We start from the raw sequence: 17,219 nt of genomic DNA, 5'->3' as shown, positions 1-17,219 counted from the left end.
TAAATAAAAGGCAAGAGCGCGACCAGCAAGTTGCCAGCCCACTTCTCGTCCAAGCCTGTAATTGAAGTAGAGCCCATCTCGTTCAAAACCACCACACTTTGTCACTTCCCTGTTTATTTCGACAATTTCGAAAGCTTTCTGCCGGCTAATTTTCCATATCACCTTATTAGCCGCCACTACGACTCTCTGTACTTTACTGTCTCGTACAGGCTCCTCCGGCCCCGTGCACACCACGATCAACACTTGAGGGGACGGTTCATTGAAGTCGTCTACCCCCTTCGCGAAGCGCGGCACTAGACCTGTCCCTTTCCGGCTTAGGACGTCATTTAGTCCACCTGCTACTATGGGAAGGTTGCGCCCGTGGGGATTTTCCACGAGCTTTGCTTTTGCTCGCTCGACGACAGAACCCAGTGTCCGCCGTGGAAATGGCCCTACCGCCACTCTTTTATCACCTTTCTCCCTCTCCAAAATAGCTTCTGAGCACCTACCTAGGTTTGATTCGCAGGCGATAATCACCATTTTACCCTCTCCTTCCTCTCCCTGCTTCCCTTTGTCTTTTTCCGCATGATTCATCTTGACAAGTGGCACTGACGCCTCCACCCCTGGTATTTTTGTGTGGCGTCTTCAATGTAGGTTTAGCTCTTTCCAGCTAACCCCTCACCACGCTGCACCCATTCCATGCACTTCGCTGGCATTCCCTCTCCTGTCACGTGGGAGTCTGCGTTCCATGGTCATGATCATTCTCGTCTGCTTGACGTCTTTTTTCCCACTACCTCACGCTCCATATTTAGCTCAATTTTGAGCTCTACGACCTATTTGACAAGCTCATTCTGGAAAACCTCCATTTTCTTCAGCCTAGCATGGAACTCGCAGTGTGTCTCGATTGACTCGATTCCCTCTCCATTCTCATCCGTCCCCTCGTCTAACATGAAACACCCACCGCACACTGCATGCTTTCCCGGCTTTCTTGCCATGTATTCCATAGCTTTTTCTTATGCAAATACTATAATACTATAATAATGCAGAGCACCTGCCGCCTAACAAAAACGGATACGCACAATATCTAAATATTTAAAATGCCGCAAAGTAATTCTGACCAACGTCTTAAAAGCAATTAATGCCGTACAGACTTAAGGTATACCACGTTTTCGCACGTGTTCAACCACGCTGCCACGCTCTCACTGTCTTACCAAAGCAATGTTCCGGATACCAGTGCACGTGTACACACTCCAACTACTGATAGCTAATACTCTTGCGATTTCAAACTACTATTTAAAGGCTATAAACGCTTAACGTCCCACGTGGTTACATGTGTTGAAGCACGTGGCGCGAGAGGGCGCTCTGCCTATCCTATATAACCACATATACATGCGCACACCAAAAAGAAAGAGAAAACAAAGGAAACTGCCCAATTATTATTTAAAGGCTAAAAAGATCAGCAAATCGAAAACAGAAGCAAGCTCAAAGCATGCACAAAAAAAAGCTTATGATTTCTTATCCGCCACAGAGCCCTCGAAAAGCACCAAAATCCGCAACAAAACATCAACAGGTGCTCAAATCCATGCGAAAAATGCGCCATCTTGCGAAGCCGACGAAGTCTGCGCATGGCCTCCGAAATAAATGACGAGCCAACTCATACGCTGAGAAAAGCACCATGCGGAAGCCGGACTCCCCATCTCGCTATTCTTCCTGGACACACTATGCCCTCTAGTAGCACTGCCAAGTTATTCGAACATTGCTTCATGTCCTCCGAGAAGGCTTGCACTGGTAGTTTTTGCTCAAGCCAGCCCATTAACAAGTCAAGAGCATGTTTTCAATTGTGGGCGTCGCCAGCTCCTACGCACCGCGGCCCTTGCATGCGAAGCTTTGGACTATGGCTTTCAGCAGCCTAGGTGACCACTCGTCAACGCCCATTTCACTGAACGTGCCAATAAATCATTATTATATTATTGATACGTAGAGAAGGCTTTCGGGCGCTGAGGTACTGTTGTTGCTGCTCGCATAGGACCAGAAAAAATCCGAGCACACCTAACCACTTATTATGAGTTGTAAATGCGAAACCAATATTGTCCTATTCAAAGGCTAGTGGTCCTTCGAGTTTTGCGCTGCGAGTAATGTTTTCGGGTTTTGCTACCGTGTGTGTTATCAAGTTTTGTAGATCTGCCACTATCTCACTGCATCAGACAAGCACGTACCAAGCACGCAGGGGGGCCCTCCCGGGCGCCCCCCCCCCCCTGCGATCGGCTAAGCGATCTACTAAGTGGAATACCACCCCGCCCTATCCCAGGTCACACCACCACTCCTCATACACATTTTTTTGGCGGAATGCGCCAAAGCTATGTACCAGAACTGCCCCGCTTACAAGTTTATCTATCCGCTTCCTTATGGTTCACGTAGAAGGGCTTTTTACTGTTTCTTAATCTTTTGTATGTCTAATATTCTTTTTTCTTACATACAGACAACGTGCCCTATATTTTAAGTGTAAAGAAATATACGTATATTTCCAAGCTGATTATGGTACTTGATAATTAAAAGTTAAATTATGGGGTTTTGCGTGCCAAAACCACGATCTGATTATGAGGCACGCCGTAGTGGGGGACTCCGGATATTCGGACCACCTGGGACTCTTTGGCGTGCATCTAAATGAAAGTACACGGGTGTTTTCGCATTTCGCCCCCATCTAGATGCAGCCGCCGTGACCGGGATTCTATCCCGCGACCTCGTGCCTAGCAGCCAACACCACAGCTACTAATCAATCACTGCACGTAAGGTACTTGAAAATCAATTCATGTAATGTCTTACCTTCTGCACTGCAGAAACTGGAACATAAGGCTGTATCATCCATTGAGCTTCCTGTCATAAATAAACAGTTATACTGATCGTCAAAAAGGTAGCACTGCTATGACTATAAAGAAATCACTTGCATAAATGACTGAAATAATGAATAAACAAATGAAGGAACATTTACTGATGTATAGCCATTCTTGTCAAATCGTTCCAAAATAGAAGATTAAGAAAATGTGACTTTTGACAGAAGTGCTTACTGTGAAGGCATGAACTCAGTGGGTAACTCCTGTTTGCATTTTGAAAAGATGGAGGCTGAGCTGCACGTCTTGGGTAGATAGGAACTAGTTCATTATGTCTACTAGTCTCCTGTTCGTATATTTTCATGTGATAGGCTGAATTGATCCTTGCGCTTTGGGATCACTCAAAGAAAGTAGACGAAAAGCATCAGCCTTGACGTCCATCGCGCCGCACTAGTGGTAGTCGGCAATTGTAGGGGGCAGGACTGTCGTCAAGGCGGGAACCGCAAACTAGATAGCTGCGGGCCTATACCACTTTCCGGATGTGCACCATCGATGATGCCGTAATACTCGTTCTGAAAGTGAAGCTGTAGCTTGTTGCATATGTGAGTACTTGGAAGAAGAAAGCGGCGATGGAAGTTGCCGTGACAAGCGCGGTATTCTAGCCATCGGCTGTGCCTTCAAATTTGCTTTGCACGCTTATAGGCCCATTTCGATGTAGACGAGGGCATTGCGCTATGGTTGACCAATAAAGGGCATGGAAAAGATGCTACTAGCTACAAGAAGTGACGTTTACCTAGTTTTCAAGAAGACAGTAGGCGGTGGCAAAACAGTGTTGAGCTTTACCGTGCTCCAGCTCACATTTCATCTGGTGAAGAGCAGAAGTGTATACCACCACACACAATAACCCGATGTAAATGCAGGCCCATTGAGCCATATCTTGCGCGTAGGTAGGGAAGTGGACACACATACATGGATGGCGGCTCGTGTTTCTCACGCTAATACCTGCATTATATGAATACATATATATGTCAGAACTTTCGAAGTTATTCAACAAGCGTAAGACAGCTGACATAAGGAAGTATAATATGGATAGAATTGAACATGCTCTCAGGAACAGAGGAAGCCTAAAAGCAATGAAGAAGAAACTAGGAATTGTCAAGAATCAGATGTACGCGTTAAGAGACAAAGCCGGCAATATCATCACTAATATGGATGAGATAGTTCAAGTGGCTGAGGAGTTCTATAGAGATTTATGCAGTACCAGTGCCACCCACGACGATAATGGAAGAGAGAATACTCTAGAGGAATTCGAAATCCCACAGGTAACGCCGGTAGAAGTAAAGAAAGCCTTGGGAGCTATGCAAAGGGGGAAGGCAGCTGTGTAGGATCAGGTAACAGCATATTTGTTGAAGGATGGTGGGCAGATTGTTCTAGAGAAACTGGCCACCCTGTATAGGCAATGCCTCATGATTTCAAGGATACCGGAATCTTGGAAAAACGCTAACATAATCCTAATCCATAAGAAAGGGGCTGCCAAAGACTTGAAAAATTATAGACCGATCAGCTTACTGTCCGTTGCCTACAAAGTATTTATTAAGGTAATTGCAAATAGAATCAGGAACAGCTGAGACTTCTGTCTACCAAAAGATCAGGCAGGATTCCATAAAGGCTACTCAACAATAGACCATATTCACACTATCAATGAATTGATAGAGAAATGTGCGGAATATAACGAGTCCTTATATATAGCTTTCATTGATTACGAGAAAGCGTTTGATTCAGTCGAAACCTCATCAGTCATGGAGCCATTACGGAATCAGTGTGCAGACGAGCCGTATGTAAAAACAGTGAAAGATATCAATAGTGGCTCCACAGCCACCGTAGTCCTCCATAAAGAAAGCAGCAAAATCCCAATAAAGAAAGGCGTCAGGTAGGGAGATACGATCTCTCCAATGCTATTCACAGCGTGTTTACAGGAGGTATTCAGAGACCTGGATTGGGAAGGATTGGGGATAAGAATTAATGGAGAATCCCTTAATAACTTGCGATTCGCTGATGGTATTGCCTTGCTTAGTAACTCAGGGGACCAACTGCAATGCATGCTCACTGACCTGGAGAGGCAAAGCCGAAGGGTGGGTCTAAAAATTAATCTGCAGGAAACTAAAGTAATGTTTAACAGTCTCGGAAGAGAACAGCAGTTCACGATAGGTTGTGAGGCACTGGAAGTGGTAAGGGAATACATCTACTCAGGACAGGTAGTGACTGCGGATCTGGATCATGAGACTGAAATAATCAGAAGAATAAGAATGGGCTGGGGTGCGTTTGGCAGGCATTCTCAGATCATGAACAGCAGGTTGCCATTATCCCTCAAGAGAAAAGTTTAAAGCAGCTGTGTCTTACCAGTACTCCCGTACGGGGCAGAAACATGGAGGCTTACGAAAAGGGTTCTACTTAAATTGAGGACGACGCAAAGAGCTGTGGAAAGAAGAATTATAGGTGTAACGTTAAGGGATAAGAAAAGAGCAGATTGGGTGAGGGAACAAACGCGAGTTAATGGTATCTTAGTTGAAATCAAGAAAAAAATGGGCATGGGCCGGACACGTAATGAGAAGGGAAGATAAACGATGGTCATTAAGAGTTACGGAATGGATTCCAAGGGAAGGAAAGCGTAGCAGTGGGCGGCAGAAAGTTAGGTGGGTGGATGAGATTAAGAACTTTGCAAGGACAACATGGCCAGAATTAGTACACGACCGGGTTAGTTGGAGAAGTATGGGAGAGGCCTTTGCCCTGCAGTGGGCGTAACCAGGCTGCTGCTGATGATGATTATTATGATGGTGATGATATGAATACAAAATGAAAAGAAATTGACAAACAAGATTCGATACATGAACTGCGCCATGTTTCTCAAACATACATAATACGTATACCATGAGATAGATTGAGCTGCAAAATAAAACAAAACATGACACACAGGCTAACAAATTTTGTTTATCTTTATGTTTAGTCGCGGCGAAAGACGCAATTGTAAAGTTTTAATAAACTAGTGGCTCATCGGCCTACTAAGATTTATAAAGGCGGTAAGTTGGCAGACAATGACACTGCCAGTCCCAGAAGAATACTCAATAATGCTCCCTCACATGGTTATACCATGCAGAGAAATGCCCTATTGCGCACCAAAAGCATAGAGCGCACGCAAGACATTGTCCACCACCACTGAAGCAGAGATCCACTCGTCGAAACTGGTCACTTGCTCCAGGTGCTTTCGTCGGAGGGCTGTGTACTTACTACACTACCATAGCAAATGTCTAATTTTTTTCCACTGCTTCCGTTTCGCATGCTGGGCAAACATTTTATATCGGTAGTAGCTGTTCGGCTATGATCAAGATGTCGTCTGGTAAAGAAATTAGCATTCTTAGGGTACTTTACGCTTTTTCCGGACGGTGTGTCGGAACGAAAGGAAAACAAAAATGAAAGAAGAAACAAAATGGTATTTTTGACCGGGACAAAATGTAAGCGAAGCGTTATTTATTTTAAATAAATGAACTACTTTTGATCAGTTTGAGGTTCAAAGGGAAAATCGACATTCCGAAAGTGGACAGCGTCAGAATTAGCGCGTGCCTCAGGTGACCGTATAAGTGCGTCTCTCCGGCAGGGATAGCCTGAAAGTGCGAGCGATAGCCGATCAAGCGCTCCACTAATCTGAGCCTGCTGCTCGGTGCACTAGCAGATAGGCACCGCAGCGAAACCCAGGGCTTGCGTGCTGAAGAACTTATCGTTTCATGTCCGACTAGTGCAGCGCGTTGTTACCCATCTTTTATCCTTCGAATATGTTAGTTTAAGTTCGTTTTATCGCAACAGTAGTCTCGCATTTCTGTGAGTACCCTCGATGACGAGCTGCTTCTGACATCATCTGCAGTGGTTAAGACTCTGAGCATGATCTCAGAATTCATATTTCAGTTTTTCAAATGAAATGAAATCAAGTTTATTCATTACAAACCAAGAAACGGTTAAATTTTTGTTTTACAGACGAGGGTCCCAAAGTCGAAGACTGTAACCGGGACCCTCGGTGGGTAATTATCAGAAAAAAAATTACATAGGTGGAAGAACAGAAATAAAATTTACAGAATGTACACTAAGAGATAAAATAAATTGTGTTTTTTATCGTTGCCTTACTCCGAAAATTTTTCCTTGTGAATCAACCCCGTAATGAATCGGTACGGATAATTTTTTTTTCGTTCCGAAGGAGCACTCGTACGGAACTTTTTTTCAGTGGAACGAAACTAAAACCGCAACCAAAAACGTTTCGTTCCGACACCCGGTGTCCGGGGCCTCTCTCAGTCTCCGTTTTCCCGCCCACTTAAGTCACTGAGTAGCTTTATAGTTCAATGTATGAAGGGTAGCGTGTTTGGCTGCTGTGAGTACATTGCGGTGGTGCCGCTGGGTGGCGCTGCGTGTGCAGTGGAAAGCAAGAAAGGTGAAGCTGGTGGCATGCGCGCTTCTATCTTGATACGGTGAAGCCCTCATTGTTTCAGTGCTAATCGCAGTAACCGCTACATTCATCGGGAGACAAATTCTGCCCGAATTTTTTCTTTATGTTAACGCCAGCACGCAATTACAACCGGCTTAACTACTGTACCGCTCCGGGTGATGCTATGTATACATAATATATATACATATATGTATAATTATGTATAATTACATGGACTCGAGACGCTTGAAGCTCGCAAAGAATGCTTCGCGTTAAAAACTAATGGCCAGTATGGCACTTATTATATGCGGAGTATTTTCCTGTACTAGGACAACGTGCTACTAGGAGTATGAGAAATGTGTTACCTTGAACATTTCAGTAGGATGATTTTAATGAGCTTATATTGTATGAGATATATGAAGCACGTAGACAGAGGAAAAAGTCTATGTGTGCAGTTATACAATTAACGTAAATGTAATTAAGCACGATTCTCAATTGTAGCACTCAACTTTATGAGGAGAATGAGGAAAGCTTCACCTCGATTGGCAAACATTCTTGCAAGTCTATACATAATTGCTGGCTTGCTACTTCACATAGGGAGGGGGAACAAGAATTATGCCTTCAACAAGAGAGTGTGAAAGTGAACTTTGTGGTTATGAACAGCTGTGTAGAGCTTTGTGGCATGGTCTATAGAGCGCAAATTTTTGAGGCGTTGCGGTTACTTCCTTCTATTATCGTCTACATTTTACCAGGAGAAAATACGACCTTTTAGCAATAATAATCCTGTGTGACTTCGAATGTCCCTCAGACGTTCAGTTCGATTTATCAATACGTCGAATAGGGCGATCATATAATCGTTTTATATTTTGTTTGATTAAGATCAAGAATATTACAATTAGGTTAGCGATGGTAGAGCTTTTGAAGAAACAGGGACATTAACTGCTCTATAACGTTTTAGGCCTGTTCCGCAAAATCAAGTACTCAGGTGAGAAACATAGCTTCGACAAACAGTGTTACAACAAGAAATCGGCAAGAACAAATTCGACAATCTGTTAAATGTATTTTCTTTTCAATTGGATGTGTCTTACCTGTATTATCAGCTGATTCTTGCACCAACGTGCATAGACAGCTGGAGGTGGAGATTATAATCACTAAACCGATTGCTGCAGGATGCATCTCACCTGCAAGAAAATTGCGATAGAACGCTGTTTCTAACACACCCACAAAAGACAAAGCATACGAAGTTTACTGACTGGAAAGCTCGCATCACTAAAAATTAAATTAGGGGGCTTTACTTGCCAAAACAACTTTCTGATTATAAGGCATGCCGTAGTGGAGGACTCCGGAAATTTCGACCACCTGGGTTTCTTTACCGTGCACCTAAATGTAAGTACACGCATTTCGCCCCCATCGAAATGCGGCCGCCGTGGCCGGGATTCGATCCCGCGACCTCGTACTCAGCAGCCCAACACCATAGCCACTGAGCATAGCATCACTAAGTGTATGCCATGCAGGTGCTTCTGCGACAGAAGTACAATTATATTAAGAGGCACCATCTGGAACACAGAAATTTACTTGTCAACCCGGATTTTTAAATACAGTGGGAAAATCAAATGAAATTAACATTTTCCTTAGTTTAGGCAGCTTTCTTGAACAAGGCGAAATTTAGCGTTTTAGATTTCCAAGATAAATATTAAGGGAAACATCCGACAGTGCATCAGAACCTAGTATTCGAGTTCTAACGAAGAACACCTGGTGCCATCCATATCACACAAAAAATTTTAATGTGCAAATTAAACAAGTTGAAATATAGCTTCGACGCTCATTTCTTAGAATACATCTGTCCAAAGAACGTTATTTGCATCTTTCAGAGACTGTTTCACAGTGAATTTGTTAGTGCAGCCAGCCCCGTTTTCAAACAATATGTGCGAGTTTTCATAGCGTCGCAAAACTGCTAGGACCTTGTTTTCAGCCTGTTAAGCGATCTTACATGAAAGGCTTAATGTAAAAATGTACCCAAAGTCTAGGTGACTTCATGATTGAAGAAAAGTTTACTCCGACTTAACACAGCAAATTAACAACAAAATGGCATAGACGTCTCACCACCTGTGCAGGTGGCATCATCCGTATGCGCTGACGCAAATGATCGAAAGTCCGGTCTACTCGCCCTGCGAGTATTGGCATACATCGTACAGAGGGGCGCGCGTTAGTGTTGCACGCCGATTTAACATGACGGATGAACCAGGACTCCAGGAATTTTTTTCCTTCACTTTTGCTCTCGGGCCAACGTCGTCGCATTGTCAAGGTCGAAGCTATGCCCTGTCGCCCAGAAATCATGAACAGCTTAGAATGTTTTTTCGCTAATATGATAAATTCATAGATTGGAATCTATTTTATGCCTGAACAAAATAAGACACATTTTATGGATGATGTTTAGTGTAAAAATTGGAGCGTCTAGGGTAAAGATGATAATTGAAAAGAACTGAATACTCATTTTCTTAATTTTGGTGCACTGGTATTTCTATTCATAGACAATTTGAGGCAATGCTTTGAGTTGGAAATTTACATTCATTTGGAATCTTGAGTGTTAGGTGCGCACAAATCTTAAATAGCTTCACTTCATTACAGCATTTGCGAAATATTCTACAACCAAATTCTCGACAGTGTTAGAGGTGTAAAGGGGGTTTATATGGTCGTAGAGCAGCAGCGACAAACGCAGAACCAGCAGGTAGGGCGCCGCCAGAGATCGAACTGGGTACGAGCCACGCGATGGCAACGGGGCTTTTCAGCCTGCCAATCTTCTTCGTCACAATCACCCCCGGAAGCGAAGAGTAGCCGTCATGGCAATCTAGGAAGAGATGAGCGGGCCGTAATACGCCTTCAGCCGGTCAATGTGCACAGTCTCTCGCCCCCGACGACGCAAATTGGGAGATGGCGATACGGGGTCGACCGCGTAATTAACTGGTGATGGTTGCACAACCACGCGGTAGGGCCCGTGGTACTTCGGGAGGAGCCTGGACGAATAGCCAGGTGCAGCAGCAAGTGGGACCCAAACCCACGCGATTGAGTCGATGGGGAAGGGGTAAGAGGGTGGGCTTAGGTCATCACGCTCTGTTTGTCGGCACTGTTGAGCAGGCATCAAAGAACAGGCAAGTTATCTGCATTGCTCGGCGTACTGAGCGACCGTAGGAACAGGTGAGCATTCAGCAGGCTCCGGCCGGTACGGGAGAACCGCATCAATGGTTCTGGATGGATGGCTGCCGTAAAGTAGAAAGAATGGGGAGAATCCAGTAGTGGGCTTGAGAAGCAGTGTATATGCGTATGTGACGAATGGAAATACAAGATCTCAGTTGGAGCAGTCAGGCACAACATACATTGATAGCATGTCACCAACAGTTCTGTTGAATCTTTCTGTTAAGTCACTGGTCTGTGGAAAATAAGCTGTAGTAGTGCGGTGAATAATTTGACATTCAGAGGAGTGACTGCAGGACGTCCGAGAGAAATACATGACCCCGATTGCTCAGCAGTTCATGAGGTGCACCATGGCGGAGAACAGAGTTGTTTAGAATGAACGAGACGACGTCTTTTGCTGGTGCGGCCGGCGAGGCGGCGGTTTCAGCATAGCGTGTCAAATGATCTACGGCGACAACAGTTTATCGTTTGCCAGCGCCAGTAGATGGTAGAGGCCCGTACAAATCAATGCCGACACGGTGAAATGACTGAGCTGGGCAGGGAAGTGGCTGAAGAGGTGCGGTGGAGAGATGCAGCACACATTTGCGTCGTTGTCAGGTAATGCTGCAACGTAGGTATTTGTGGACGAAGTCGTACATCCGTCGCCAATAATATCGTAGGCGAAGCCGTGTATAGGCTTTTGACACTCCGCTGTGACCACACTGCGGGTAATAGTGAAAAGTGGAGCATAAATCTTGTCGAAGGTGGCGGGGCACTACTAAGAGCCATGTGCGTCCACCATTGTTGTAGTTGCGGCGGTATAAAAACTCCGTCGCGGATTATAAAATGCTACGCCTGTCGGCGTAACGCTCGAGGTGCCGCTGCTGCCGGAGGATTTGCAAAAGATCGAATATTATGACGATCCATGGGTCTTTTAACTGCTCCGAGGCCAGGTCCAGACCGTCAAGTAGTGAGATATCATGTGTGCAGGTAGAAGTACTGCTGTCTGAAGTAATTAGGAAGCGCGAAAAGGTGTCGGCGTCCAGAGCGATAGACGACGCGGATATCATATTCCTAGATTCTGAGGGCACACGGAGCGAGGTGGTCCGACGGGTCTCTGAAGTTATACAACCAGTGAAGGGCGTGATGATCCGTCACCAGGTCAAAGGATCGGCCATCGAGATATAGGCGAAATTTTTGAATAGCCCATACAATAGCCAGGCACTCTTTTTCTGTTACTGAGTAATTGGCCTCAGGTTTCGTGAGGGCACGACTGGCATAAGCGACAACGTATTCGGAATTCCTGTTCTTACGTTTTGCGAGCACGGCACGACGGTCGACACCACTGGTGTCCGTGTGAAGTTCTGTGGGTGCGCTTGGATCAACATGGCGCAAGATTGGCGGAGACATCATTAGGCAACGAAGAGTCGTGAAGGCATCATCAGAGGCTTCCGATCAAGTAGAAAGTTCATTGTCGCCTTAGAGAAGTTGGTTTATTGGTGCGATCACAGTGACGAAATTGCGAACAGAATGTCGAAAATAGGAGCATAGGCCAGTGAAGCTGCGTAGTGCTTTCAAGTTAGTGGGCTAAAGGGAATTCGGATACGGCACGAAGTTCAGCAGGATCACGAAGAATGCCTTCTTTCGAGACAGAGTGACCTAATATAGTCAGTTTTCGAGCTGCAAATAGGCACTTCTTTAAGTTAAGCTGGAGACCAGCATTCTGGAGACAGGTCAAAACTTACGGAAAAATGCGGTTTTCATTTAGCGTCAGCCAGGGGCACCTGGAAGTAGCCAGAACAGACATCTAAGGAGGAAAACATCTCTGTTCCTTGCAAGCAGTCAAGTGCGTCTTCGATATGTGGCAACGGGTATGCACCCTTTCGGGTAATCTTGTTAAGCCTTCCATAATAAACGCAAAATCGTATGGTGCCATCTTTTCATAAACTAGAGCGACTGGTGATATCCATGGACTACCAGAAGGCTGTATGACACCGCATTTGAGCATATCGTTCACCTGGTGATTTATAACGCGTCTTTCATCGGCGATATTTGGTAGGACCGCTGTCGAATGGGTTCATGGCTCCCAGTGTCCATAGGGTGCGAAACAGTTGTTGTGCGGCCGAGTGATGTTGCTTGGCAGTGAAAAGAGGAAGAAAAGCCTTGGAGTAAGTGAAGAAGTTCGTCGGCTAAAGGAACGCGGCAGTGACGAAGGAGACGATGCCGCGAGAGCGGCAAGTTGAGCTGTCCATCGTGTCAAATATTGAAGATTAGGCCACTGTTTCTGCTCTGCCAAGGCTTTCACTGCGGCGTAAAGTAATTGCTTCGGCCGATGTGTTTGACACGCACATGGGAGAGGCACCAGTTTTGAACTTGGGGACGGCGAACGGCAGTGGTTGTGGACGGCTGCGAACTGAGAGTTCAGACGGAGCGAAGAGTACTGGGCCGTCATCTAGAGAGTCACAAGAGATATAGTGACAAGAGCGCCTTCTGAATCGGTGATAAGAGTGTCTTCTGAAACGGCGATTTTGTGACAAGGGTCCTTGCGGTACATGATGATATTGGTCGAAAACTGAAACAGCTCGATTTCGGTGCGGGCGCAGCCAGTGATTGCATGATGTGTCGAGAGAAAGTACCTCTAATACGACGTCGTGTGAACATGATGGCAACACGATGAATTCTATGATATAAAGGATCTCCTGAATGACGACACGAGCGGTGCAGGCGCCGGTTGGCTCGATGTGCTGAGCGTTGGCAGTTCGAAGTGACAGTCCAGGAAGCGGCGTTGTCACTTTTTCTATCTTGCGGCAAATACGGGCATCAATTGCTGAAAGTGCAGCGCCGGTGTCGGCAAGTGCTAGGGTCAATGTTGCTTCTATTGCGACTTCAGTAACCTTTTTCGGAGAATTGTCAGGCCTTGTACATTTCGCTGACACCGCATTTCTCGCCTCCTGAACAGCGATCTTTAGTTTTTCTGGCGCAGAGGGCTGCGGGCCGACGGTGGACGGGGGAAAGGGAGCGGCGCCGAAGAGAAGGTGAATGGCGAGCGCATAATGCGGTCTCGACGACAGGAGGAGATTCAAAGGTATCTGAACAGTTGCGACGTTGTTGGAAACGTGGCGCATATGGACGCACATTGTTGGGGACGCTTGGTGTAAGCAGGCAACAGTGACGTGCTACGTGTCCAGCACGGCCACAATAAAAACAAATCGGGCGATTGTTTTCCGTGCGCGAATGATCTTGAGGTCGCGCATACTGCACCAGTGGCCGGACTGGAGGGGATACGGGCGGGCGCAAAGGCGGGCAAAGGGGTCCGTAGGTCGGTGGTGCAGGCCTCGTAGCGACTTCGGCGTACGTCAGGGTAGCGGCAGTCGGAGCCTGCTGGAGAGAAGGCGAAACGTGTTCCCTACCTGCTCCTTGATGACCGATTGGAGAGCGCGCGTCAACGGAGAACTCGACTGGCCGTGTGTAAGGGGAATCAGAGAAAGCTGGCGAGCCACCTCTTCACGGACGAACTCCTTGATCTGCAGCAAAAGCGAAGTGTTATCCGGGGGAACAGCCAAACTCAACATTGAAGTGGCCTGAAGAGGCGATTTGCGGCTTCCTACGCGTTGTTTGCATGGTTAGTCGAAGCTCTGACAGAGACTGACGAGTTCAGAGACTGTCGCCGGATTTTTCGCAGACAGCATCTAGAAGACGTCGTCTTCAATGGCTTTAAGATATGCCGCATCTTCTCGGCATTAGCAATTGTGACGTCGAGGTTACTTTTTCGTTACTTTGCTGCTAGCTTTTATTAATATTGTATGAATGAGGTAAATATATAAGACGAGATGACATGGTTTTTTTGGTGCGTCATTGCAGACATCCAACCGTTGTTTGCCTTCACCAACAACTGTTTTCAATATTTTAGTCGCTCATCTAGGTTTTTCTTTTAGAGACATCAACTCCGATACTGACAACTTGCTCGATGTGTGCGCGGCAAGGAATCGCGGTAGGTAGCGTACGAACACCTTACGCACGAGATCGTGGTAACAATGCTGCAATGCTTCTGTCTTAATGTTTTATTCATCGTGGCGTTTAACTGTAGTCAGAGCTGGGAGAAGAGGGTGTCGGTAGGAAAAATTTTAAGTTGTCCACAGGTGATTTGCTTGCAACATCTCAGAAGTGGGCACTCGTGTCGATTCATAGCAACACCACTTATATTCGTTGGTCAATTTCTGGTATCGCTCTCGCCGGCCCCCTTCTCTTGTTGGCGATTTAGAGTGAAACCAAATATTTATAGTGACACCAGCAGAAATCCACGTTACTCGAAAAGGCACGTCGCTAAGTCGGTAATGTAATAATATTCTGGCTGCTTATCATTCGGCTCTCAAAATACTGTTTCTGTTAGATTCGCAAAATATGTGTATGCGACTGACGTATCCCGCAGGCAGACCGGAACATGTACGCCTAATGGCGAAACACTTGCATATACGAGAGAAACTAAAGAATTTGCGTAGCGAATAATTGATTAGCCACTCTAACCATTTATGTAAATCGCTTCAATGCGCCACCACGTCAAGCTTGCATATCTAAACAAGCGTAATCACGAGACCTCCGCGTTCGACGCCTGTGACCGACCTAGTGTGAAACTGTAGTGCTAAAAGCTGTATCTCTGGTTACAGCTTGCATGGCCATTAAAGTAAATGATCACGTTAAAGCCGTGATTTGGGCTTGCTGGTAAGACAGCGTGAGGCTTATAGCGCTTGAAAAAGACAACGACGACAGTGAGACGTGACACACACAGGCGCTAACTTGCTAACTTGTATGATGTACGCGAAAAAGTTGTATATATGTATGGGTCCCTTGCTCGAAATAAAGATTGTTGCAAGTTAGCGCCTGTGTTTTTCACGTCTCACTTTCGTCCTTGTCTTTTTCACGCGCTATAAGCCTCGCGATGTCTAGATACTAAAAATCCAATTGAATTGAAAAATGCAATTGGAGCAGCAGCAAGCGGCGGCGGCGGCAAGCAGTCTTCTGCCCTCCTCGACTGCACTTCCCCTCTCTTGGTACCCATTTTGTAACTCTAATGGTCCAACGGTTATCTGAACTGCGCGTTACATGACCTGACCCACTTCATTTTTTTCTCTTATTGTCAGTTAGAATATTGGCTATAGCCTTTTGCTCTCTGATCCAAACCGCTCTCTTTCTGCCTCTTTACGTTATGTCTAGCGTTCTTCGTTCCATCGCTCTCTGCACAGTAAGGACATGTTATCAGTTGAGCAGTAAGTAATGCCCAAAGCCAAGCAGTAAAAATAAGAGGGGGGGACATAATAACCGCATGAAAGGCCTACTGAAGCATACACCAAGATAATCTTAGAATGAAGGGGAAGCGGTATGGCCGTCTGAAGCCAATGATTTATAGAGCTGCGTCATGTACGCACTGGATATGTTCTGCTATTCAGTGAACCTCTCGCCAACATAAATCCCTGTGTATGTGTCATTGGGTGCGCAGTGAGCGCGGGAACAATTCTCAGCCTTCGCCGGCGCCGGCGCGCAAATTCTTTTAGGTTTCGGAGGCAACGCGCGGACTTTTCGGCAGCACCGGTACAGCACGAAGCCTGACCCCAAGGAAACGCGGGAGGTGAGCCCTGTGGCCGCATGATGCGTTTCTCTCTAAAATGACGAAACTCTCTATAAAATTGTGACGCAAACATACCACGCAAAACACGTCGATGCAACGGCCGCTTTGAAGAATTCACCTTGGAACAAAAGCGTTCAGACGGTGCTGATTAGGCAATACTGGTGAGGATATACACTACCAATGTAGTGCATTCAAAGCAGCGTCCGTTTAACCTATAATTTGCAGAAAAAATAAGATTGAACGTATGGGACGTTGCATGCATATCCATTGTCCATTCATGTCCAAATTTAAACGTCACCTGCTGTGTAAGTGCTACTTTGGCGGATAAGCAAGCGTCACAGTGGAAGGCGCTGGTCTGTCGTAAACTAGGTTACCCATGTCGTTACCCTCCGGCAAATACAAAAGCAAGCTGCCGGATGCGTAACAGGCGTCACATTACACTAGGCCAATTGCTTCTGGCTCGTTAAGATCTTAATTTTGGTGTTCAGCATCACGAAACCACGATGAGGGGAATATCAGATGTGCCGTATGAGGAACTACCGACTACATTTGACCACAAGTGGTTATTTAACATGCACCCAATACCCGCTGCAAGAAAATTATTGCATTGCGTGACCGTTGGAAAGTTGCCACCACAGGCAAAACTAAACCCGCGACCATGCTCTAAGCTGTGCAGCACCGTAACAACTAAGGTACCAATACAAGATGAACAATGTTGGAATTCAAACTAGTTATTCCAAAGGCGATATTACGCACACTAAGTTGATTAGAACACTCACGGTACATACAAACCTGGTATAAGCGAACATTTTAATACGACGAAGACATGCGCAATCTTTGTATGCTTACCAGAGAAGACAACAGGCGGATTCCTAAAAAGAAACTCGTCAAAAACCGTTCCTGCGCAGCTCAGTTCACAGCGTAGAATTTTCTCACACTAACATGCGAATGTCATTTATATGAAGCGAGACAAACACCTCAAGATGACATAGTCATTTTAGACTCATTCGTCATGTGCAAAGTTCAATCAAACAAACTCCTGCCACTCGTGTCAGCCTAATGATCTGCAGTGTCACTTACAGCATTTCAGTTTCTTCCGCTCTTAATTGAATAATATTTTATTATTTGCAGGTATTTTATTGCTTTAAAT

General features: G+C 45.7%; 1 protein-coding gene across 1 annotated transcript in view; it reads right to left on the bottom strand.

The window, feature by feature from the left end:
- The window catches only part of LOC142564330 (phosphate-regulating neutral endopeptidase PHEX-like), a 136,687-nt gene extending 119,692 nt beyond the window's left edge, over nucleotides 1-16,995 (bottom strand). The window contains exons 1-3 of the mRNA XM_075675299.1: nucleotides 16,919-16,995; nucleotides 8,364-8,456; nucleotides 2,803-2,853 (exon numbers count right to left, since the gene is read on the bottom strand). Of these exons, the coding sequence (XP_075531414.1) occupies nucleotides 2,803-2,853; nucleotides 8,364-8,451 (139 nt within the window). The 5' untranslated portion in view covers nucleotides 8,452-8,456; nucleotides 16,919-16,995. The remainder of the gene's footprint in view (nucleotides 1-2,802; nucleotides 2,854-8,363; nucleotides 8,457-16,918) is intronic.
- Nucleotides 16,996-17,219: the final 224 nt, after the last annotated feature.

Source organism: Dermacentor variabilis, chromosome 11 (genome assembly GCF_050947875.1).
Source record: "Dermacentor variabilis isolate Ectoservices chromosome 11, ASM5094787v1, whole genome shotgun sequence".
Taxonomy (NCBI): Eukaryota; Metazoa; Arthropoda; class Arachnida; order Ixodida; family Ixodidae; genus Dermacentor; species Dermacentor variabilis.
This window is presented reverse-complemented; position numbering and strand designations above follow the sequence as displayed.